At 39.9% G+C, this 27,046-nt stretch overlaps 2 protein-coding genes across 2 annotated transcripts in view; both read right to left on the bottom strand.

The window, feature by feature from the left end:
- Window positions 1-2,700, bottom strand: part of ptchd4 (patched domain containing 4) — a 37,896-nt gene extending 35,196 nt beyond the window's left edge. The window contains exon 1 of the mRNA XM_058088445.2: window positions 1,882-2,700. Coding sequence (XP_057944428.2) covers window positions 1,882-2,514 — 633 coding nt within the window. The 5' untranslated portion in view covers window positions 2,515-2,700. The remainder of the gene's footprint in view (window positions 1-1,881) is intronic.
- A 6,103-nt stretch (window positions 2,701-8,803) lies between these two features.
- The window catches only part of LOC131134308 (intraflagellar transport protein 20 homolog), a 33,831-nt gene continuing 15,588 nt past the window's right edge, over window positions 8,804-27,046 (bottom strand). Inside the window, exon 2 of the mRNA XM_058079446.2 lies at window positions 8,804-9,790. Coding sequence (XP_057935429.1) covers window positions 9,381-9,779 — 399 coding nt within the window. The 5' untranslated portion in view covers window positions 9,780-9,790 and the 3' untranslated portion in view covers window positions 8,804-9,380. The remainder of the gene's footprint in view (window positions 9,791-27,046) is intronic.

The following is a 27,046-nucleotide window of genomic DNA, read 5'->3' as shown; positions in this document are numbered from 1 at the left end:
GAAAAAGTTATAATCTGGCCTTAATTTTACAATAAGAGGAAAAATAACTTTAAAGTTGAAATATTAAAGAAATATGCTATTTTTAAATGAAGATAATTTCCAAATATTTAATTAAAATGGTTGTATTCTAAAAAGAAAAAAAGCAGCAATTTTACTAGAATAACATCATAATATTATGAGGAAAAATAACATTAGGTCCATAGGTATGAATGTGAGTGTGAATGGTTGTTTGTCTATATGTGCCCTGTGATTGGCTGGCCACCAGTCCAGGGTGTACCCCGCCTCTCGCCCATAGACAGCTGGGATAGGCTCCAGCAACCCGGTGACCCTTGTGAGGATAAGCGGTACAAAATGAATGAATTAATGAATGAATGAATTTTAGAGCCCTCTAGACATGAAGTAACACCCCTATAGTGAACTTTCTACTCATATTACCCAATATAGTAGACATAATAAGAGAAAATAAGATGTTTTTACGCTGCATGGCGGACGAGTGATTAGCTGGAGGGCCTCACAGCTAGGAGACCAGGGTTCAATTCCACCCTCGGGCATTTCTATGTGGAGTCTGCATGTTCTCCTCGTGCATGCGTGGGTTTTCTCCGGGTACTCCGGTTTCCTCCCACATTCCAAAAACATGCTAGGTTAATTAGCCACTCCAAATTATCCACAGCACCCCCCCGCGACCCTCGTGAGAAAAAAATCGGTAGAAAATGAATGAATTCATGCTTCTTCCTACTTCCTTCTTCCTCCTTTTTGGACATGTGGAACTGGGAACTGATTATGTGATGCGTTCAATTGCAATCTGATGCATGTTCAAATGAGATAAAACCATTACCATAAATTATATTAGGAAAGCAGGAAGTGAACAAATGCAACAGTTAGTGATTGTAAAAGTACCAGATGGAGGGGTAGGATTTAATAAGCTTTGCTTCTTCCTACTCCTTTTTGGACATGTGGAACTGGGAACTGATTATGTGATGCGTTCAATTGCAATCTGATGCATGTTCAAATGAAATAAAACCATTACCATAAATTATATTAGGAAAGCAGGAAGTGAACAAATGCAACAGTTACTGATTGTAAAAGTACCAGATGGAGGGGTAGGATTTAATAAGCTTTGCTTCTTCCTACTCCTTTTGGACATGTGGAACTGGGAATTTATTATGTGATGCGTTCAATTGCAATCTGATGCATGTTCAAATGAAATAAAACCATTACCATTACCATAAATTATATTAGGAAAGCAGGAAGTGAACAAATGCAACAGTTACTGATTGTAAAAGTACCAGATGGAGGGGTAGGATTTAATAAGCTTTGCTTCTTCCTACTCCTTTTTGGACATGTGGAACTGGGAACTGATTATGTGATGCGTTCAATTGTAATCGGATGCATGTTCAATTACCACGGTACCTATTGTAAATTCTTAGGAGAAAAATAATAATAATAATGTGTTGCAGCATCAAATGTATGACAACAAAAGCATCTGTTAGCTTTTAGCTGTAGCCATGTCATGCTGCGTGTGTTGCCAGGAGATGGCTAGAGGGAACCACTGCATAAAAAAGGAGGATATCCCTATGTGTGTGTGTGTGTGTGTGTGTGTGTGTATTTGTATATGTGTGTGTGTAGCTGAACAGCCAATCAATTCACCTGCACTGGTACAATTTAGAAACCTAGAAATACTATTGCAGATGTCAGGGTTGCCATATCTGTTTAAAAAAGCCCCCATTGAGGAAATACTGCATTCATTCAGAAATAATGGATAAGAATATTGTATTCTGCGCCATGGAGGGGGGGTTCTATATGTATATATATATATATATATTTTTTTTTTTTTTGAAGGGGGGGGTGGTTAGGTTAGGTTAACGGCGGGCCTCAACTCACCTTTAAGGTGGTGTTGGGGTATCCGACGGGCACCTTGTGGAAAGTGCTGTTGGCCAGCACCGCCTGTCTGATGTCCTCGAAGACGGTGACGATATCATCCACCCGGCATCGCTTGTCCCGGTGGCTGAGGACGCAGAGGTGGGCGAAGGTGTAGTTGAATCCTTTGTAGCCCACCCGCAAATCCAACACCTGCTTGTGAACTCGCAGCACCTGATCCGCCAACTCCAGGATGTTCCCGCCGGACTTGGCGAGCAGGATGAGCCTCCCGTATCTTCCGGGGGTGTGCAGGTCCGAGTAGAGCTTGTGTTTGGATTGGTCGATGTGGAACAAGCTGTTCGCCAGACTCCGTTCTATCTTAGCCAGGCTGTGAGTCGGGGCCACCAGCAACTCGAGGTCGGTCTCCGGTTTGAATCGGCTGAGCACCGTGGAGCCGAAGATGATGGTGAGGACGGCGGGCACGGTGAGGAAGAACACGGGGTGTCTGCTAACGAACAAGCCCAGCCAGTAGAAGGAAGCCTTGAGCCCTCTGTGGATCACTTGCCGCAGCATCCTCCACGCACAAAAAAAAAAAAAAAAAAAATCCAGCTTGCAGATGCCCCCCCGTCTCCTTCCGATGTGAAGCACATGTGACATGAAGACTTACCCGAGGATTCGCACTCGCACGCACACGCACGCACACCTGGAAAAGACGGCACTGCAGCAAGACGCGCAGTGACTAATCCGTCCGGAAAGAATCCGTCTTGTCTCCTTTCGAGCCATTCCGTCCGCTCGGCTGCGGCGGCTGGACGACGACGGCGGCGGCGGCGGTGGTGGTGGTGGTGGTGGCGACATGGCGTGCGCGTGCGTGCGTGCGCGTGCCTCCAGACATCTCACGCCAGCGGTGACGCCTGATTTATGGCGCTTAATTGTAAAGCGTGTGGATGCGAGGCTGCAGAATTAGAGGTGGGGGGGTGGGGTGAGGGGGGGGGGGTGATGCCAGTCAGTGATGGTGGCAACAGGCAATACAGTCGTTTGTAAAAAAAAAAAAAAAAAAAAATTAAATAAAAATAATAATTTTTCCGGGTATTCCGGGTTTCCTCCCACATTCCAAAAACAAATCGTGAGGATAAGCGGTAGAAAATTAATTAATTAATTAATCTCCAACATTTTTGCACAAAACATGCATATGCTACATGGGACGTATATGTGAACGCCATCCGGGGGTTGCTATAATATGCTGTGATGTATCAACCTTGCATTCCAGTGCAAAGATATGGAGTATGATTATAAAGTATAATTATTTAATTCATTTTCTACCACTTATCATCACGATTTGTTTTTGGAATGTGGGAGGAAACCGGAATACCCGGAGAAAACCCGGAAAAAACCCAGAGAGAACATGCAAACTCCACACAGAGATGCCCGAGGGTGGAATTGAACTCGGGTCTCCTACCTGTGAGGCCCTTGTGCTAATCACTCGTCCGCCATGCAGCGTAAAAACATCTTATTTGCTCTTATTATGTCTACTATATTGGGTAATATGAGTATAAAGTTCACTATAGGGGTGTTACTTCATGTCTAGAGGGCTCTAAAATTCATTCATTTTCTACCGCTTATCCTCACGAGGGTCGTGTGGGGGGGTTGCTGGAGCCTATCCCAGCTGTCTTCTGTCGAGAGGCGGGGTACACCCTGGACTGGTGGCCAGCCAATCACAGGGCACATATAGACAAACAACCATTCACACTCACATTCATACCTATGGACAATTTGGAGTGGCTAATTAACCTAGCATGTTTTTGGAATGTGGGAGGAAACCGGAGTACCCGGAGAAAACCCACAGGGAGAACATGCGAACATGGAATCAAACTCAGGTCTCCTAGCTGTGTGGCCTGCGCGCTAACCACTCTTTCGCCGTGCAACCTGTGCTCTAACCAGTTTCTTCAAAATCTAAGAAACCATATCTTACCACTTCCACACGATACGGGAGGATAACTTTATTCGCTCTTCACACAGTGTTCAGGTAATCACAGGGCACATATAGACAAACAACCATTCACACTCACATTCATACCTATGGACAATTTGGAGTCGGCAATTAGCCTAGCATGTTTTTGAAGGGAACCGGAGTACACGGAGAAAACCCACGCATGCACGGGGAGAACATGCAAACTCCACACAGAGAGATGGCCGAGGGTGGAATCGAACTCAGGTCTCATAGCTGCCGGGCAGCCTGTGTACCAAACAGTTTCTTCAAAATGTAAGAACCCAAATCTTACCACTTCCACACGATACGAGAGGATAACTTTATTCTCTCTTCATGCAGTGTTCAGGTAATGTAATGTAAGGTAATGTCTCAATGTTTTGTGTCATTACTGCCCCCTAGTGACCATAATACTACATATGACTGAGTAATAATATACCATAGTCTACCATGAAACAGTGGTAATTAAAAAAACACAATATAGCAAGGTAGCTACAATCGAACCACGATATTACACGTACGACATGTACGCAAAGTACATTCCCGTATTTTCCGGACTATAAGTCACACTTTTTTTCATAAGTTGATGTTCTTGCGACTTATAAATGAAAATATATATACCGTATTTTCCGAAGTATAAGTCACACTTTTTTTGCATAGGTTGGCCATTATGACTTATACGCCGGACCGATTAATAAATGAAGATATCTACTCTAAACCCTATAATATTCCGATACGGTAACAGTTATTAAAACCATTTGAAATGAAGTTTTACACATTGAGACCGAAGTACAGGTCGTATTAACAACATCATGTCTTGTTCAAACATCTTCCTGCTATAAAATGTTGAGTGAATTGACTTGCGAGACACCAATCGCTGCGGTACTCTTTCTCCCCTGCAGATAACGCCACCAAATCACTCCCTAAAATTTCAAACCGGATGGGGATCTACTGCATACAATCGGAATGTTTTTTTCGGAGAAAGTCTTTCCAGGAGCGTGAAAGCAGTAATACAGTAAAGTCTCGTTATATCGATATCGGTTAAAACGAATTACTACTTATTACGATACTATTTTCATTTCCCGGCAAATTTCTAGTCTTTTATGATATAATTAGCTCCGTTAGTACGATACACGGTTATTATGATAATCCGGTTACTAGGATGCCCTTTTCATCTCCCGCCAGCCAATTTGGTCTGCTTATATCGATACAAAAGCAGCTTAAATCAATCTTTGCTTAAGGATTTCAATACCAATACCATTTACTGTAGTACAAAATGTATTGTAGTACAAAAGCATGCTAGATACGCAATCCATGAACTCAAGGAGAAAATTACATACCATATCAAAGATCCGCCCACTTTTAATGCAGTTCGGCGCAGGATCGGATATATGGATAGTCCGGTTATATCGATATAACGAGACTTTACTGTATTTAGCCCATGTCTGTTTTGCTAGCACTGTAAGATAATAAAACGCCACACACACACATTGCAGGTTGTAGTGCAGCAAATGACAGTATTCACAATGTGTGTGTGTGTGTGTGTGTGTCACTATCTGAAAGTGATTTTCTGCCTCAGTGGTTGTTTCCCTAATGCTGGCGATGCCGTGTAATCCTGTGGGATGCTGCAAAGTTACCCTCACCGCTAATCAGAGCCATTCATCAGCTCCTCGGCAAAACGCAAGCGCACACACTCGGGTGTATTCTTTACACAATGACACACTGACAAAAGCACATGGAGACGTTTAGAAAAGTAGCTCGAAATTTCCATTTGGACCAAAGCTCAGCGTCATGTGACAACTGCTGCGGGAGCCTTGAGGTAAGAACGTTGTGTGGGTCAACACAAATAGCGATGGACACCTTTGGAGATGAAAGTGTGTCAGTGAAATAATGGAAGTTATATTTAACTTTGATTACATTTTGATCAGGAATGTACTGTTATAACAAAATTCAATACCAAAGTTATACATTTTTATAAACCCAAACGCCCATATTTTTACATTTTTTTTGCATGAGAGGCAAAAAGAGGTGATGATGCAACACTCCAGGGCAATTTTAACCCTGCTCACACACACATCGGTTAAATGTAAAAATTGTACATAGTTGTGGTGTTATATTTGTAAATAAATGTTTTTTTCTGATGTAAAACTTGTGCTAAAGTTAGCTATTTGCGCTGTCACAAATGCAAAACATAAGTGAAAGTTATGCTTGAAATACATTTTTAGTTGGGAACTGACATTTTCCCGAAACTTACCTATGTTCTACTGCTGATTAGTAAAGAACGGAAAAAGGTAGAAACAGTGGAGGAGTGTAGCATGCAGAAGGTTGTATGGAATTTTAACACATGCTCACACACACTTCAGTTAAATGTAAAAATTTTACATATTCCTGGTGTTATATTTGTAAATACATGTTTTTTCTGATGTAAAACTTGTGCTAAAGTTAGCTATTTGCACTGTCACAAATGCAAAACATAAGTGAAAGTTGTGCTTGAAATACATTTTTAGTTGGGAACTGACATTTTCCCGAAACTTACCTATGTTCTACTGCTGATTAGTAAAGAACGGAAAAAGGTAGAAACAGTGGAGGAGTGTAGCATGCAGAAGGTTGTATGGAATTTTAACACATGCTCACACACACTTCAGTTAAATGTAAAAAATTTACATATTCCTGGTGTTATATTTGTAAATAAATGATTTTTCTGATGTAAAACTTGTGCTAAAGTTAGCTATTTGCGCTGTCACAAATGCAAAACATAAGTGAAAGTTATGCTTGAAATACATTTTTAGTTGGGAACTGACATTTTCCCGAAACTTACCTATGTTCTACTGCTGATTAGTAAAGAACGGAAAAAGGTAGAAACAGTGGAGGAGTGTAGCATGCAGAAGGTTGTATGGAATTTTAACACATGCACACACACACACACACACACATCGGTTAAATGTGAAAATTATACATAGTTCCTGGTGTTATATTTGTAAATAAATGTTTTTTCTGTAAAACGTGTGCTAAAGTTAGCTATTTGTGCTGTCACAAATGCAAAACACAAGTGAAAGTTGGGCTTGAAATACCTTTTTAGTTGGGAACTGACATTTTCCCGAAACTTACCTACTTAATTTCAAGATACTCAAATAATGTTTTTATTCGTAATGTTAGGACGCTATGGTAACCTTCCTTGTTAAATTATAAACTTCTATTCTTCATATTTTGACTTTATTCTTGTAAAATTACTGCTAATTTTAGATTTTTTTACTGTTTATTTTAATATACTTTTTAGAAAGTTTAAATTAAATTTGAGTTTAAATGAAATTAAATTTAAAAAAAACTAAAAAAAATGATATTAGGAAAGCAGGAGGTGAACAAATTACAGTTACTGATTGTAAAAGTACCAGATGGAGGGGTAGGATTTAATAAGCTTTGCTTCTTCCTACTCCTTTCGGACATGTGGAACTGTGAACTGATTATGTGATGCATTCAATTGTAATCTGATGCATGTTCAAATGAAATAAAACCATTACCATTACCATTACCATTACGTTTGACTTTGATTGTGTTGCCTTTCATTCAGAAGTGCACAAGCACAGGGTTAATAATTGATGTAGGAGGCTTGTGCACAGAAGTAGCGCTAACACCTCAGCACTATGCACAGAATCTTTTAAGAATCTGCAGATGCGGTGCATAACAACCCCCCCCCCCCCCCACACACACACACACACTGCCCTTCTGGGTTTCTTCCACCACTCACCCACATGAAAAGATTTCATTCCTGAGAGAGAAAGCACAAGTGCAAAAGAGGAGAGAAACATAATCTTAGAAGGTACAGTAGCTGGTACACAAACGCCGTGTGTGTGGGTGATGGGGGGGAGGACACTGAGAAGTTGGGAAAGGGGTGAATTTGAATTTACTGGCCGTCCTCGTGGGACGTTTCACGGTTACTTATGCACTCCGCTGAATTATTAATACTGTACAAAAAAAAGTATCGTGATTTTTAAAAAATGAATGCATACACACGATGGCTGTTTTTGTGGTTGACCATGGGCTATTATTAGTCAACAAATATTGTAATAATAATTTATATGTGGTATTGTGGTCACTAGGCATCAGGAATGTTGACTGCCTACTGACCAACTTGGCAATTTTATCGCTAGCTCTGGCGACATTCCCAACCCCCGGATAAACAGCGGTATGAAAAAGTTGGGCACCCCGGATAACTTTCAAGATTGTTGAAATCAGAAAATTACCGTGCAGCCTGTGTGCTAACCAGTTTCTTCAAAATCTAAGAACCCACATCTTACCACTTCCACACGATACGGGAGGATAACTTTATTCGCTCTTCATGCGGTGTTCAGGTAATCACAGGGCACATATAGACAAACAACCATTCACACTCACATTCATACCTGTGGACAATTTGGAGTCGGCAATTAGCCTAGCATGTTTTTGAAGGAAACCGAACAGAGAGAACATGCAAACTCCACACAGAGAGATGGCCGAGGGTGGAATCGAACTCGGGTCTCATAGCTATGTGGCCTAACCACTCGGCTGCCGTGCAGCCTGTGTGCTAACCAGTTTCTTCAAAATGTATAAACCAAATCTTACCACTTCCACACGATACGGGAGGATAACTTTATTCGCTCTTCATGCGGTGTTCAGGTAATCACAGGGCACATATAGACAAACAACCATTCACACTCACATTCATACCTGTGGACAATTTGGAGTCGGCAATTAGCCTAGCATGTTTTTGAAGGAAACCGAACAGAGAGAACATGCAAATTCCACACAGAGAGATGGCCGAGGGTGGAATCGAACTCGGGTCTCATAGCTGTGTGGCCTATGTGCTAACCAGTTTCTTCAAAATGTATAAACCAAATCTTACCACTTCCACACGATACGGGAGGATAACTTTACTCACTCTTCATGCAGTGTTCAGGTAATGTAATGTAAGGTAATATCTCTATTATTGTGTCATTATTGTGACCATAATACTACATATGACTGAGTAATAATATACCATAGTCTACCATGAAACAGCGGTAATTAAAAAAAAAACGCAATATAGCAAGGTAGCTACAATCGAACCACGATATTGCAAGCGACGACAGTACACGTACGACATGTACGCAAAGTAATACAATACCTCGAAATTTTGGATTTCGAATGTTTTATTTGCACGGGCTGCAATCAATGCTAATACGATTGGGTGCTAACACGTCTGCCAATCATGTTGCTGATTGTTCATGGATTGTTCAAGTTAGCCGAGGATGGGATTGAACTCTGGGCACTAATTATTTGAAGACAAAATTAGTTTGGTAAGATCACAGACCCTTGACCTAGTATATGTACTTTGTCTCGAGATGGTTCAACATCATGGTTTAGGGGCAGGATACAATAAGCTAGGTTAGAGATTTCAGCAGTTCCACTCTGAGGAACCTAGTGAGGAACATGGAAGAGTCCTAGTTAAGGCCCAAAAACATCTCAGGAGGTGAGGCTTTTTCCTATCCGGGTCTTCAGTTGGCACGTCCTCGTGGTCTCATCATCACTTCTGCAGAATGTACTGATTGATGAACTCGTTTTGTTCCGATTCCACTTTGGACAGGGTTTCGTACTCAACGCGATATCGCTCCAGTTGCATCATTTTCTCGACAATAAGAACCTGCAACTGCTGCTGTTGGGCCTCCCTTTGCTTCGCCACAAACTTCAGCAGGTTCCTCGTCCCGAGGGCCTTCAGTTTTTCTCTCTCCGTCTCGTTTGCCAGCTTGTCCACCAACTCCATGAGACCGCTGACTATCTTCAGAAACTGCACGATTTTGTCCACGAAATCTTTGCAGTCTTCTTTGAGCTCCGACGTCTTTTGACTGACGTCTGGTTCCAGCGCACGTAGCTTGTTGAGTTCATCGAAATAACAGCCTGCCTCTGCCAACGCGTCTTTGGCCATGGTGGGGACGCCTGTGGCGAAACAAAATGGAGTGCAACCGTGACTAAAGCATCATAATGGTGGCCAGCCAATCACAGGGCACATATAGACAAACAACCATTCACACTCACATTCATACCTATGGACTATTTGGAGTCGCTAATTAACCTAGCATGTTTTTGGAATGTGGGAGGAAACCGGAGTACCCGGAGAAAACCCACGCATGCACGGGGAGAACATGCAAACTCCACACAGAAATGCCCGAGGGTGGAATTGAACCCTGGTCTCCTAGCTGTGAGGCTCTCACGCTAATCACTCGTATACCATGCAGCGTAAAAACATCTTATTTTCTCTTATTATGTCTACTATATTGGGTAATATGAGTATAAAGTTTACTATAGGGGTGTTACTTCATGTCTAGAGAGCTCTAAAATTAATTAATTCCACTTAGCCTCACGAGGGTTGCCGGGTTGCTGGAGCCTATCCCAGCTGTCTTCAGACGAGAGGCGGGGTACACTCTGGACTGGTGGCCGGCCAATCACAGGGCACATATAGACAAACAACCATTCACACTCACATTCATACCTATGGACAATTTGGAGTGGCTAATTAACCTAGCATGTTTTTGGAATGTGGGAGGAAACCGGAGTACCCGGAGAAAACCCACGCATGCACGGGGAGAACATGCAAACTCCACACAGAGAGGGTGGAATTGAACCCCGGTCTCCTAGCTGAGAGGTCTGCGCGCTAACCACTCGATATAAATATAAATAAGAATAGTTGTCAGAATACAGTCTATATTCCAATCTCTTGTCTACATGCGCCGCTATAATCAACCAGAATAGTCAATGGGGCATGCCCAGTAAAACCTAAACATCAACATCACGTGATACCACGTAATGACAAATCACAACAGGCATTATACTCTCTAGCATGGACTACAGTTGCGGCCTTAATCCATGCCAAGATAATCTGCTAGCAACTCCCCTAGCATCTTTCTGTCTGCTATATTGGGTAATAAGAGTATAAATGTGACTATAGGGGTGTTATTTCAGGTCTAGAGGGCTCTAATAATATTAAAATGCATATTCACAACATCATTTCTATGCTCCAACTATGAAAATATTCCATTTATAAATTACAGAAATTCACTCGGGTCTACCGTAGAAGCAATTAACTGCGATTAATTATTGCATAATGAGGGAAAAAACAAACTTTGATACTTTGTACCATCCTATCACCGCATTACACTTGAATGTATTTGCTAGTATCAACATAATACAAGCTTACCTTCTGTCGCCGCCTCTGTTAATCCGTATCTAAGGTAGCAAGCGGAATTAGAATCAGTAAACAAGCTCAAATGTTTGTTTTTTTTTAATGACACAAAGGATCAAAGCTCCAACATCATGTGACTAAAAGCTGACTTTGTAAGACGCGTTCATCACCGCACATCATTCAGTGACAGCATGCATACTTACATACGTGATTATGTACTACAACAAAAATGTATCACCAAATGATTCATCAAGAACATAGTAAGATAAATAAAATTCCAACAAATTCCAATTTCCACATTCCAAAAACATGCTAGGTTAATTAGCCACTCCAAATTGTCCATAGGTATGAATGTGAGTGTGAATGGTTGTTTGTCTATATGTGCCCTGTGATTGGCTGGCCACCAGTCCAGGGTGTACCCCGCCTCTCGCCCTTGAAGACAGCTGGGATAGGCTCCAGCACCCCCGCAACCCTTGTGAGGATAAGCAGTAGAAAATGAATTAATTAATTTTAGAGCCCTCTAGACATGAAGTAACACCCCTATAGTGAACTTTATACTCACATTACCAAATATAGTAGACATAATAAGAGAAAATAAGATGTTTTTACACTGCATGGTATACGAGTGATTAGCTCGAGAGCCTCATAGTTAGGAGACCCGAGTTCGATTCCACCCTCGGCCATCTCTGTGTGGCGTTTGAATGTTCTCCCCGTGCATGCGTGGGTTTTCTCCGGGTACTCCGGTTTCCTCCCACATTCCAAAAACATGCTAGGTTAATTAGCCACTCCAAATTGTCCATAGGTATGAATGTGAGTGTGAATGGTTGTTTGTCTATATGTGCCCTGTGATTGGCTGGCCACCAGTGCAGGGTGTACCCCGCCTCTCGCCCGGAGACAGCTGGGATAGGCTCCAAATGAATGAATGAATGACTACAATTCCCTTGCCTTCCCCCATCCAAGAAAGCCACCCCACTCCACATTGTCGCCGGTTCCCATGTGAAATGACGATAGAGCATGTTTCTGTTTCTCGCCAATGTGTCCTCTATCAGCAATTTACAAGGAATAAAGAATGCTACAGCGTTTAATTAGGCAAATCAAATTTCCAAATGATAAACCAGTCTGACATGATCTACTTGCCCTCATGTCCCAAAGCACCAACACAATTAAAACCTGAAAAAAAAAGGATTAATGGATTACTGCAAGACACAAGATCAGCTTGGGTGCATGGGGAGTTCATCTTGAATCCATTTTCACGCCCTTTGTCCAATAGTGTGTATTTATATGTGTGTGTGTGTGTGTGTGAGACAAAGTATCAGCTGTCTTCGAGTTCATGATGTGTTCATGTGTTTTTTCGAGGATCTGTAAAATGGAACAATATTCCTAGCATAGCTACTCACCAAGAATTAATGATAATGTAAGATGATCCACCATCAGTTTTTCTCTTTCCGAAAGCAATGGTATCCATGGAAAGGAATATTCCAATCGCGTGTCTACATGCGCCGCTATAATCAACCAGAATAGTCAATGGGGCATGCCCAGTAAAACGTAAACATCAACATCACGTGATACCGACTTCCTCCAGTTTTTCTTTCACTTGTTGGAATAACTCCGTATTGCCAGTTTTTCCTTCGTTGGAGTCGCCAATTAATTATTAAGTTTTTGGAATGTGGGAGGAAACCGGAGTACCCGGAGAAAACCCACGCATGCACAGAAAGAACATGCAAACTCCATACAGAGATAGCCGAGGGTGGAATTGAACCCAGGTCTCCTAGCTGTGAGGTTTGCGCACTAACCACTCGATCACTGTGCAGCCTTCAGGCAAATGCATTATGGGAAAATTAAAAAAAAAATTAACTCATATATTTCTTAGCTAACCTTAGAGGGTAAAGTTGCTGTGTGATGAATATAGTGTTCTTAGTAAGATGATATTGTGAGTCAGACTGTTATAAAGATATAGATTCGCTATGCCACTTATCCACTCTAGGGTCGCGGGGGTGTGCTGGAGGCGGGGTTCACCCTGGACTGGTGGCCAGCCAATCACAGGGCACATATAGCCAAACAACCATTCACACTCACATTCATACCTATGGACAATTTGGAGTCGCTAATTAACCTAGCATGTTTTTGGAATGTGACAGCAAACCCACGCATGCACGAGGGGAGAACTCCACACAGAGATGGCAGAGGATGGAATCGAACTCTGGTCTTCTAGATGTGTGGCATGTGTGCTAACCACTCAAGCGCTGTGCAGCCGTCTTGCAAAGTTAACCCAGACAATGATTTCATTGACAAACTGATGTTTGTTGTTTTTCATATTAATGAAACACATAATATTATAGAGGAGACCCAGGTTCAATTCCACCCTCGGACATCTCTGTGTGGAGTTTGCATGTTCTAATCACATGTAGACAAACAACCATTCACACTCACATTCATACCTATGGACAATTTGGAGTCGCTAATTAACCTAGCATGTTTTTGGAATGTGGGAGGAAACCCACCAGGGTGGGATCGAACTCGGGTCTCCTAGGTGTGAGGTCTGCGCGCTAACCACTCCCCACCATGCAGCCCCTTAAGATATATATTTAGCCCAACATAAACAACACAAAAATTGTTGTTTTACATGAAAATATTTGTCAGTTCTGCACGGTTATCGCGCAGGACACTCAGCTAGGAGACCCGTGTTCGATTCCACCCTCGGCTATCTCTGTGTAGCGTTTGCATGTTTTATTTTTTCTTGGAATTTTCTTAGAATTCCACCATCAATGCCAGGACTATACAATCTGCGTCATGTGCACCAACCAGGAAAAAGAACCAGCAGTCTCCTCAAAATAGCTAAATCAATAGATCTGTAATGAGCGGCCATGGCGACACATCGTGATGGCGAAGAGCATATTACAAAGCATGGACATGAATGACATTTCTCCTTCATGTGGCCTTGCCTTTACTTCCGAGCTGTCCCCCACTTCCACACTCCCTAGTGAGTTATCTCCTCCATCTTGACAGGGCTGGGTCCATATTCATACACAAGGTCTGCCAATGTGACAGGAGGGCTGCAAGCTTCGAGACGTGTCCTTCGCCGCTTGGCTCGCCCCTCTCAGAGGGCGCCTTGTTCATGCACCTTCACCTCAGCGTCACCCATCTACGCTCCCACTCTCTTGGAGTGAACGCAGACGATTTGAATAAAGCTGTGATCATCACAACGCAATAACCGCCTACCCTCGTGTCCGACTTCATTACATCCATAAACCTCGTCTTTGGTCTTCCTGGACGCCTCCTACCTGGCCGCATCCTCTGAACCATCTCAGTCTGGCCTCTCTGACTTTATCTCCAAGGCCTAACACATGTAATATCCCCCTGATGTACTTGTTCCTGATCCTATCCATCGTGGTCACTCCCAATCCTCATCTCTGCTTCCTGTCCTTTCCTCAGTGGAACTGTCTCTAGACCAAACAACATCACTGGTCTCTTAGGAAAGCAGGAAGTGAACAAATGTTACTGTAAAAGTACCAGATGGAGGGGTGGGATATAATAAGCTCTGCTTCTTCCTACTACCTTTTTAGTTGGGAAGTGACATTTTCCCGAAACGCATCTACTTAATTTCAAGATACTCAATGTTTTTATTCGTAATGTTAGGACGTTATCATAGCCTTCCTTGTTAAATTACAAACTTTTATTCTTCATATTTTGACTTTATTCTTGTAAAATTACTGCTAATTTTTCATTTTTTTACTCTTTATTTTAATATACTTTTTAGAAAGTTTAAACTAAATTAAATTTGAGTTTGAGTTAAATTTAAAAAAACTAAAAAAAATGATATTAGGAAAGCAGGAAGTGAACAAATGTAACAGTTACTGATTGTAAAAGTACCAGATGGAGGGGTAGGATTTAATAAGCTTTGCTTCTTCCTACTCCTTTCGGACATGTGGAACTGGGAACTGATTATGGGATGCATTCAATTGTAATCTGATGCATGTTCAAATGAAATAAAACCGAACCATAAACCAGGGGTCTCAAACTTGCGGCCCGTGGGCCAAATGCGTTCCGCGGGACGCTAGTTAAGCTGTGTGCACACCGGACGCAATTAACATGATTTTGCCCCGCTCGTACTGTTACCCTACCCTGTTACCCCGCCCTGTTTTGCTTTGGATTAGCAATGAAGCTAAAGGCTTATGACGCTGGGTACAAATAAATGCAGGAAATGATTTGGAATAAAACGGAAAATACACGTCAAGATAAAGCATCGGATTGATTGATTTATTGTCTTTATTCCTAATTTGTTTTTGTTTTTTAATCTTATTTTGTGTATAGAAAAATAAAAATTAAGATATCTGAGAACAGTGGAATGTTTTATCACATATCGGTCGATATCGGATTTAAATTACATTTTTAGAATGTGTCAATAAAAAAACAGCCGCAGGCCGCAAATGACCTTGGGCCACACATTGGACACTTGGCGGGGGGGGGTTGTTTGGGCACACCTTTCTGCTGAATCATACAATACATATTAGCACAATATTGTACGATAACCAAGACAGTGTATGAAAACCAGGGCAATGTTTTGGTATACTGTATTAATTAGGTGTCTGATAATTATCAGTTCCGATATTAGTATCAAAATATGATATCGGTCGATATCAGATTTTATGAAATGAAAAACTAGCAGATATGTGTTCATTACGCCACAGGAGATTGTGTTACATGTATCTTTATCGGTATCGGCTGATATTGGCATTGGAAATTGAGTGTTGGACAATATCGGTTTTCAGCAAAAAGCCAATATCAGACATCCATAGTATTAATAATTTATGAGAGTGCATGATGACCGTGTGCATAGATGCAAAAGTGCCTCCCTCAAGACAATGTTGTATTATTGTTTTAGTATTTTCTTCTGGTGACTGGCATGAATCATGGTAGTCATCTGAAGGGAGATGGGGTTAAATGTTGCGTCCGTAAAAGTGACACGCTACCAAGAGAGATAAGCGTTGCTGAAATGCAAACATTCATTCCGTCTGCCCTTGACACTGCAAGGCCAATAAAAAATGACACCCACTAACTTTCATCCATATTTTCTATATGACATCACTGCTCTCCGGGTGATGCACTTACGCAAATAAGCCCTCATGGTGACACTTAACACTGGAGGAAGCATACAGAAACCTGAAACCTCTGAAGCTGAAACTCCAGCTGTAGCGTTTCTTTCTCCGTAATACGGGGGGTCTCAAAAACATGCGGCCCGCGGGCCAAATGTGGCCCGCAGGACACCAGTTTGAGGCCCTCCGCCTTGATATGAAAGTTTAATGTTAGTTTGATATGGATGCTGTATGGTATCATGTTCCCAGAAAAAAATTATTACGTTTTAATTAATGTTCATGTTAAAGGTTAAATAACTGTTAATAGTTATCCTCCCTATCCGTGTGGAAGTGGTAAGTTTTTGGCGATTTAAGTTTAAAGGAAATAACTTGGAGGCTACCGTTTAGGTCGCTAGCTGTCTAGTTTGCGAGTTAGCATGTGTCTCGAGACCCTGCAGTTGCGCAATATGTTGTAAATAAAAAGTATAAATGTGACTATAGTCGTGTTTTGTCATTTCTACAGGGCTCTAATAATGCTTTGTTTTAAGTGGTTTCTTAAGTTTTTATTATTTGGTGTTTTATTATTATTATTATATTTATTTATTACTGATTGATTGATTTTCTTTATTCTTGATTTGTTTATTTTTCATCTTATTTTGTGCAGAAAAATAAAAATTAAGATATTTGAGAACAGTGGAATGTTTTATCAGAGCTTTTCTTGTAGAAAATCGAAACCAAAGCAAAGTTTATAAATTTTTTTGTTTTTAATAAATGCGTTTTTTTTTGGGGGAAACCTGATATGGCTCAGTCTCGCCCACACCCTAGCTCCAGTGGCCCTCCAAGTAAATTGAGTTTGAGACCCCTGCCGTAATAATATCATCACAATAATTGATAAGATTAACTTCCGAAATTGGGGGGGTCCTTGAAGCTATCGTCGTCACTCAGTCTTTTCTGCATAGCAACAAGAAGACCACAGTACTTAAATAAATGAATATGCTGATACATGCAATAATGATTATTCCATAGACTATATGACACCCCAGCTGTATGTTATCTGTGCCTGGGTCTGGGTCTTGTTGGTCAGCCCCCTCCCTCTCCGTTTCCCATTTAAATATCTGCAGGAGTCCCGGGTACTGTTGTCGGTCTCATTTTCTCTGTGGGTTTCCGACAGCTTATGTCCGCGGGGTTGTTGCTGGACCATTACCCAAATCCTTGTCACCGGCATCGCATGTGAGCGCTAACCGACAGCAGGTGCTCGCACATGAAAACAGCATGTTAGTCCTCACGGCGTAGAGAAGCTTATGTATGTTGCTAGGAATAAAAAAATAAATAAATAAATAAGCGACACAGTCAGCGGAGTCCAAATTGCTCTTCATTGTCAGGGAGCAATAACCGTTACCTTTTTAGCCGTCAGGACCGCAGTCAACAATCCGTACCTAAGCAGCTTCAAAGCATCTAAATTTAGAGACCCAACAACCCATAATGAGACCAAAGATGCCGTTGGAGTTACATTGACTGCTTTTACAAACGGTTCTCAGTATGTCACCAAGGGATGAGCGAGCGACATCGGATGAGAACGGAATCACAATCTCATTTAAGACAGCAGTTGTGTGACCAAACGGAATTAGAACGAGCGGACAAGGGAATCATTGGCGACGGAACAATGGGACCATTACTACTGTAAATTGCTTATTTCATACACTCAATTTCACAGCCGGGCGTAACATTACGATGGTGGATTATCCTATAAATGCGAGCTACAGCTGAAGCCGTTTAAGTCGACGTTCCTCGGATTGGCTGACTTAAGCGGTCGGGAGGAAACCGGTTGGTTTCTAATATAATTTAATGTTTTTTATTTTATTTTTTAAATTTAATAAAAAACATTTAATTTTTTATTTTTTTCTATGGTTTTATTTCATATACTTTCTAATATAATAAAAAAAAATTAATTTAATTTTTTTAATTTAATAAAAATGGTTTTATTTCATTTGCACAATGCATCAGATTACAATTGAACGCATCACATAATCAGTTCCCAGTTCCACATGTCCGAAAGGAGTAGGAAGAAGCAAAGCTTATTAAATCCTACCCCTCCATCTGGTACATTTACAATCAGTAACTGTTACATTTGTTCACTTCCTGCTTTCTAATATAATTTAATTTATTTTTTTTTTTTTATTTAATAATAAAAAAATAATAATTTTAAAATGTTTTCTATAGTTTTATTTCATTTGAACATGCATCAGATTACAATTGAATGCATCCCATAATCAGTTCCCAGTTCCACATGTCTGAAAGGAGTAGGAAGAAGCAAAGCTTATTAAATCCTACCCCTCCATCTGGTACTTTTACAATCAGTAACTGTTACATTTGTTCACTTCCTGCTTTCTAATATAATTTAATTTATTTTATTTTTTAAATTTAATAATAAAAAAAATAATAATGTTCAATTTTTTTCTATAGTTTTATTTAATTTGAACATGCATCAGATTACAATTGAATGCATCCCATAATCAGTTCCCAGTTCCACATGTCCGAAAGGAGTAGGAAGAAGCAAAGCTTATTAAATCCTACCCCTCCATCTGGTACTTTTACAATCAGTAACTGTTACATTTGTTCACTTCCTGCTTTCCTGATATAATTTAAGTTTTTTTTTTTGTTTTGTCACGTACCAAAGTACGAGGTGATATGACCATACAATGACATAATGGGTACATAATAGTAAATAGTGATATGTATAACACATATATTGACAGTAGATTAACTGAAAGGAGATTAACTGAAAAGATTAACCGAGTAGGATCTTGGATCAATTGACATTTTCTCTGCACTTGCTTCCTACTTGACTGGCCCAAAGTTTTCTCGTGTCGCATTTTCATCTCAAGTCTTCTCTTCCCTCCATCCCTCCTGGTCAGTAATTTCCCATTTGCTGCAAAGTCACAAGAGATAAAACCCCAAACAATGACCCACCATCTGTCCTTCTCATTAAAGTAGAACATATGTTAATGTGTCCAATCTGCAGTTCCCCTGCCTTCCCGTTAAGTCAAGGACGAACCCAAATTCCTCCTAGCGATTGTGTCATCCTATATTCTTGGCAATGTTTTAGCTTCTAACAGCGTATGAAGTTATTGTAGCAGTACTTTTGTGCCAGATTGTTACTTTCCGATTGGATCATCCCTCGCTATGATTGCTAATTATTTTCTAGAATCATCAGTTATATTTGATACACTAATTTCAACTCATTCACACTCCGAAGGCTAATAGTTTGTGTCTTAAAAGAGCGAGCTTAAACTTGTTGTTCAGATTAAGGTTTTTATCATAAATACAGAATTCATTCATTCATTTATTTCCTATGAAGATTTGATCTTGTGTTTTGTGCCCAACTAAAAACATTTTTTTGTGGGAAAAGCTACATTTCAAGCATAATTTTCTATCATGAAAAAAAAAGTTTGTTTCTGCCTTTCTCCGTTCTTTAGTAATCAGAAGTAGAACATACTTACATATCAGGAAAATATCAGTTCCCAACTAAAAACATTTTTTTTGTGGGACAAGCTACATTTCAAGCATAATTTTCTTTCATGAGAAAAAAAAAGTTTGTTTCCGCCTTTCTCCGTTCTTTAGTAATCAGAAGTAGAACATACGTACGTTTCAGGAAAATATCAGTTCCCAACTAAAAACTTTTTTTTTTTTTTTTTGTGTGGGAAAAGCTACATTTCAAGCATAATTTTCTCTCATGAAAAAAAAGTTTGTTTCTGCCTTTCTCCGTTCTTTAGTAATCAGAAGTAGAACATGATTACGTTTCAGGAAAATATCAGTTCCCAACTAAAAACATTTTTTTTGTGGGAAAAGCTACATTTCAAGCATAATTTTCTTTCATCAGAAAAAAAAAGTTTGTTTCCGCCTTTCTCCGTTCTTTAGTAATCAGAAGTAGAACATACTTGCGTTTCAGGAAAATATCAGTTCCCAACTAAAAACATTTTTTTTGTGGGAAAAGCTACATTTCAAGCATAATTTTCTTTCATCAGAAAAAAAAAGTTTGTTTCCGCCTTTCTCCGTTCTTTAGTAATCAGAAGTAGAACATACTTGCGTTTCAGGAAAATATCAGTTCCCAACTAAAAACATTTTTTTTGTGGGAAAAGCTACATTTCAAGCATAATTTTCTTTCATCAGAAAAAAAAAGTTTGTTTCCGCCTTTCTCCGTTCTTTAGTAATCAGAAGTAGAACATGATTACGTTTCAGGAAAATATCAGTTCCCAACTAAAAACATTTTTTTGTGGGAAAAGCTACATTTCAAGCATAATTTTCTCTCATGAAAAAAAAAAAGTTTGTTTCTGCCTTTTTCCATTCTTTAGTAATCAGCAGTAGAACATAGGTAAGTTTCAGGAAAATATCAGTTCCCAACTAAAAACATACTGTCCTCAAGCAGCAAAACAGACCCTTTTTTGGATACAAAAAAGCTGCAGCCTAACTGTGTTCGGATAAGCCACAATCAGACGAATGAATGAAATATGCGCGAGTCAGTTAATTTCTTGTGTCCTATCTTTGTTAATAAGTTGATCATTAAAATTCAAATAAAATGTGATTTTTGAGAGTTTTTTTGAGGGGTTTAACAGAATTAAAAACATAAAAATTATTTTGGGAACCGGCGATAAACGAGAGCATTCACAACCCAGCAAATTCATGGATTTCTGATAAATGTATTTTATTTTATTTTGTATTTTATTTATTTAGACAAGAGTATTTAGTATAAGAGTATAGACAAGAGATTGGAATACTCCTTTCGGAAAGAGTAAAAGCTCCTCATGTAAACGTGGCTACTGATACCAGATGATGTTGATATGCGAAATGACGAATCATTGTGTCAATCTACAGATGACATCAATCTGTTTACGTGAACGGACAGATGGACTCCAGCTGTGATCCTGAACAAGATCAGCATCCGAAGCCTCCAAATATGTAAATCACATTCTCCCAATGCATGAGTAACTCTCTGTTCCGTGGTTCTGAAAAGCCCCCCCAAGAGGCACCCCCCCCCTTTCTAGAACCGCATGTGTGGGTTGGAGGTTGATGAACTGATACTGCGTGTACAAAGTGTCTGTCTGCCTTCTTTTCTCAAATCCCCCCCCCCAAAAGAGCTTGAACCAAACGGTTCCTGCAGCTAAGCTTTAAATCTCAGCCCATCCTCAGATTCAAAGACGGGGGTGATATAAAGTATTGTGTGTGTACTGTGGAATGTACACACACACACATAAACACACACGCACATTGATCTTCAGTACCTAACAACTTCTTTGTAAAAAAAAAAAACAAACGTCAATGTTATGTTTCTATTTATTGTAAGTGAGATATAATAATTGGTTGTGCAATGAAAGCAATGATTTGTTTTTTCCAACATTCTCGCGTACACGTTTAAAAATGGAAAACACAGCTGTGGGAAGTGACAAAGCAATTAACTCTCTAATAAGCCCATCTGTGAACCCTGCACCTTTCATAAATCCTACTGTAGGTATAATAATCTATTGTGACTGATGCAGTTTTTTCCAAGTTGGAGGACATTTAACACATTTAAAGAAGTATAGTTATTGCATAAATAAACACAAATTCATGTCACTTAATTATTACATGTTGTGAGGTGGACGATGACGCATAAAGTACAGGAAGGTCAATTCCAGAAATTGACAAGCTCTACTTTCTTGTATTAAAATAGTAAAATGATTGATATTAATTAATAGTATAATGATTGAATGATGAGGATACTGTTTTAGGCTGCACGGTGGACGAGTGGTTAGCGCGCAGACCAGGCTGGCGACCAGTCCAGGGTGAACCCCGCCTCCAGCACACACCCCCATGACCCTAGAGAGGATTTGTGTAACAGTCTGACTCACAATGTCATCTCTAAGAACACTATATTCATCACACAGCAACTTTACACTCTAAGGGTAGCTAAGAAATATAGTTAAAAAAGTTTAAAAAAATAAACTATTTTAATTTTCCCATAATGCATTTGGCTGAAGGCTGCACAGCTGTCGAGTGGTTAGCGCGCTGGCCTCACAGCTAGGAGACCAAGGTTCAATTACACCCTCGGCCATCTCTGTGTGGAGTTTGCATGTTCTCCCCGTGCATGCGTGGGTTTTTTATCCGGGGACCCCGATTTCCTCCCACATTCCAAAAACATGCTAGGTTAATTAGCCACTCCAAATTGTCCATAGGTATGAATGTGAGTGTGAATGGTTGTTTGTCTATATGTGTCTTGTGATTGGCTGGCCACCAGCTGGGATAGACTCCACACCCCCCCACCCTGCCCTTACCCTTGTGAGGATAAATGGTAGAAAATGAATGAATGTAAATTGAATTATAGGGGTGCTATCTCATGCCTAGAGGGCTCTAATAATGGTAAAAACATTCATAAAGTCAGAAACAGGTTTCTGTGCTCAAACTATAAAAAAATATTGCATTTCTTACTATTGTTCCTTTATCGTGTCCATGTCTGGAACCAATTAACCGCGGCGACTTTATCCGGAAATATTCCGAAGGCCGCTTATTGTAAATTTAGTTGCATTTGTCTCGGAGCGGACTCATTCACCAGTCAAGGGCGACAGTCAAACGTACCTTTCGAAGGAAGAGCCAATCTCTTCAAGATTCATCATAATTATAACAAGAGGCAACTTAATCCTTCAAATGTCTTCATTAAAAAAAAAAAAGGGATTCCCACGGACTTAGTGGTGAGAGGAAACCAGTGACTGTGTCCACTTAAGGGCTATAAGCTCAGGGGAACAAGAGGTACTTATGTCTGAGAGCCACTGAGAGGGAGTACTTTACTGACGGAAGCTAGGATGTTTGCATGGACAGTGTGAGTGTGTGAGGGAGTCTACTAGAAAAATACTGTGTTTCAATATGGTACTACTGCCATCCAATATACAGTCGTTCATTGTTTATAGGTAAATATAGTCTTCATCTATACTCATTTTTTTCCCCCTTTTTCACTCTTCCCAGATAACACATGATGAAAATGAATGTTACATGCGGAGTTCCCCAGGGGTCAATACTGGGGCCAAAACTGTTCAACTATGAAAGACTTAAAGCTGGTATTATTTGCGGATGATACCACTGCTTTTCGTTCTGGAGGGAGTACAGATGAAATCATTAGAAAGGTCAGAGAAGATATGGTCGCAATAAAAATCTGGTTTGATGATAAACCTTGAAGCTAAATAAAACTAAAATCATGCTGTTTGCTAACAGCAGAAAGGACACGTACCAGCAAATACAAATAGACGGTGTAGACATTGAAAGGGTGAACAAAAATACATTTCTGCGGATCACAATAGATGAAAATATGAGCTGGAAACCTCATATTACAAATATACAACATAAGGTGGCCGGAAATATTTCAATATTGAACAAAGCAAAATTTGTTCTCAATCAGAAAAATCACTCCACACTCTTTATTGCTCTCTGGTTCTACCATATCTTACTTATTGTGTGGAAATATGGGCTAATAACTATAAAAAGCAATCTTCACTCGCTAAATGTACTGCAAAAAAAGGCCAGTAAGGATAATTCATAATGCCGCCTACAGAGAACATACTAACTCCTTATTTCTAAAATCACAAATACTTCAACTTGCTGACATAGTTCATCTTCAAACAGCTAAAATAATGCATGAGGCTAAAAATAAGCAATTAGCTAAAAATGCTATCCAATACTTCTCTACAAGAGAGGAGAAATATGATCTCAGGGAAAAAGTACATTTGAAACACTTCTATGCTAGGACTACGTTATGCTAGCCATAGCATTTCAGTATGTGGAATCAAACTATGGAATGGATTGAGTAAAGAAATCAAACAACACTTACTATGGTACCCATTATGGCATTGGATGCTCATATCACCGAGTACTTCGGTACGTGACAAAAAATAAAAAATAAAATAAAACTAAAAAAATAAAAATTCATAAAATATTTTTTTTTATTAAAAATATATATTATGAAAGCAGGAAGTGAACAAATGTAACAGTTCCTGATTGTAAAAGTACCAGATGGAGGGGTAGGATTTAATAAGCTTTGCTTCTTCCTACTCCTTTCGGACATGTGGAACTGGGAACTGATTATGGGATGCATTCAATTGTAATCTGATGCATGTTCAAATGAAATAAAAGCATTACCATTACCAAAGTAAAACATGGATAAGGAAAAACTTGGAAAAGTAACCATATGAAACGGCAGTCGGTATTGAGAATTGACAATAACAGACAACCAGTCACAGGTGACTGCTGAGATATTTTTTTCTGATCCCTGCTAACATAAAGGAAGACAGATTTGTTTCTCCATTGGATCAATGGCTGACTCTCCCCTGGCAGTTTCTCCCTCATTTATCTTCTTGACTTTGATTGCTTCGTTGGAGCGGAGTGGATGATGCCTCACTGTGAATGCTGGAGCTCAGCAGTTCCAGTCGTCATCCATCTCTGTTGGATTCTGTTGTGCTTATCCTTTCATCTTGGTCAAAGTGACGTTATTTAACGCTGCTTCCAAAAGGCGCCCGTACCCTTAAGATTGGTCATCCTTGTCCACAAGCAGTAAATGAACTAAATTACGTATGGGTCGTTTTATGAACGGTAGGCTGATAACCATCTTGACCAAGGCGAGCGAAAAAAATTAATTAATACTGTAACCAATGTTCCGTGTCTATTATGAAGTGGGGCTGCACGGCGGTCGAGTGGTTAGCGTGCAGACCTCACAGCTAGGAGACCCGGGTTCAATGTGGGTTTTCTCCCACATGCTAACTGAATAAATTGTTGCCATAAAACATAAAAAAGTAAATCTCTTCCAGAGAGGCAAAAATGACAAAGTGATTGTTGACAAAGACACAACACAGAAACCACCTTTGTATTTTGATGAACCTTGGTTTGCATCATTAGTCTGATTAGAAGCTTCAACTCTAACCAAAACGTATGCTAACTAAATAAATTGTTGCAATAAGTAAATCGAATTAATCTCTTCTAGAGGGGCAAAAATGTCAACATGATTGTTGACAAAGACACAACACGGAAACCACCTTTGTGTTTTGATTAACCTTGGTTTGCATCATTAGTCTGAGTAAAAGCTTCGACTATAACCAAAACGTATGCTAACTAGTAAATCGAATTAATCTCTTCTCCAGAGGAGCAAAACTGTCAACATGATTGTTGACAAAGACACAACACGGAAACCATCTTTGTGTTTTGATGAACCTTGGTTTGCATCATTAGTCTGAGTAGAAGGTTCGACTCTAACCAAAACGTATGCTAACTAGTAAATCGAATTAATCTCTTCTCCAGAGGAGCAAAAATGTCAACATGATTGTTGACAAAGACACAACACGGAAACCATCTTTGTGTTTTGATGAACCTTGGTTTGCATCATTAGTCTGAGTAGAAGGTTCGACTCTAACCAAAACGTATGCTAACTAGTAAATCGAATTAATCTCTTCCAGAGCAGCAAAAATGTCATAGCGATTGTTGACAAAGACACAACACGGAAACCACCTTTGTGTTTTGATGAACCTTGGTTTGCATCATTAGTCTTAGTAGAAGGTTCGACTCTAACCAAAACGTATGCTAACTAGTAAATCGAATGAATCTCTTCCAGAGGAGCAAAAATGTCAACATGATTGTTGACAAAGATGCAACATGGAAACCACCTTTATGTTTTGATGAACCTTGGTTTGCATCATTAGTCTGAGTAGAAGCTTCGACTCTAACCAAAACGTATGCTAACTAGTAAATCGAATTAATCTCTTCCAGAGGAGCAAAAATCTCAACATGATTGTTGACAAAGACACAACACGGAAACCACCTTTGTGTTTTGATGAACCTTGGTTTGCATCATTAGTCTGAGTAGAAGGTTTGACTCTAACCAAAACCTATGCTAACTAGTAAATTGAATTATCTCTTCCAGAGGAGCAAAAATGATTGTTGACAAAGACAACACGGAAACCACCTTTGTGTTTTGATGAACCTTGGTTTGCATCATTAGTCTGAGTAGAAGCTTCGACTCTAACCAAAACGTACTAACTGAATAAATTGTTGGCATAAGAAATCAAAGTAAATCTATTTAATCTATTCCAGAAAGGCAAAAAATGTGCATAAAAAGGCAAAAATACTGCTCAGTCAGTTAAGTCCCCTCCAATAGAAATGATCATGGCACTCATTCTCTGCAACCAAATGGTTGTTCATACACGATGACAAGAGGGTGTCATATTCCATTGCGGGTGTACTTTTGCTTTCAACACGCTTACAAATGTGGAAATAACGTGAAGACACATCTTTGATCATAAAAGTGGTTTCACTCCACCGATTTTCAACATTTAATGACAGATTGAAGTCTGCACTTTTGGAGTTTGAGTTATGAGTCTGCGTCACGCTACGGCACCTTTTATGCTGCGCTTGCATTTTTACACGTCCGTGAGGTGAAAAAGACTCCTAAGAGCCGGGACTAAGTAGGGGAAAAAAAACTCTTCATGCAATAGTTTTGACTTATTGCTAAGGAGTCGGTAATGACCGGTGAGCTCATTGTGCCAAGTATTACCTGCCAGCGGGCTCCTACACAATAAAAGTCATTACATGAGCAATATTAATCGGAATGCTCACGAGAGGCTGCAAAGGAGGTCATCATTTACAAAACGGACTAGGTTAGGGACTTGAACATTGCTCCTGCATTCCTTTAATTCATAATGTGTGCAATTTGCCGTCCACTTGATCAAGGTCTGAAAATATTTTGAAAGGCAACAGAGGCTTTAGGATGGCAGAAATAAAAAGGAAGCCATTAGGTTTTGCGCTACCTCATAGCAAGAGGATACTCGCAGGATAATAATGTATTATTTACTCGTTTCAAAGAAAGAGCTGCACCCTCAAAAGAGATGAATCTCGAGCGCGGCTGTAGTGAACATTCAGTGCATGACACAGAAG

The sequence above is a fragment of the Doryrhamphus excisus genome, linkage group LG11, assembly GCF_037039965.1.
Source record: "Doryrhamphus excisus strain RoL-2023G ecotype Guam linkage group LG11, RoL_Dexc_Guam_v1.1, whole genome shotgun sequence".
Taxonomy (NCBI): domain Eukaryota; kingdom Metazoa; phylum Chordata; class Actinopteri; order Syngnathiformes; family Syngnathidae; genus Doryrhamphus; species Doryrhamphus excisus.
This window is presented reverse-complemented; position numbering and strand designations above follow the sequence as displayed.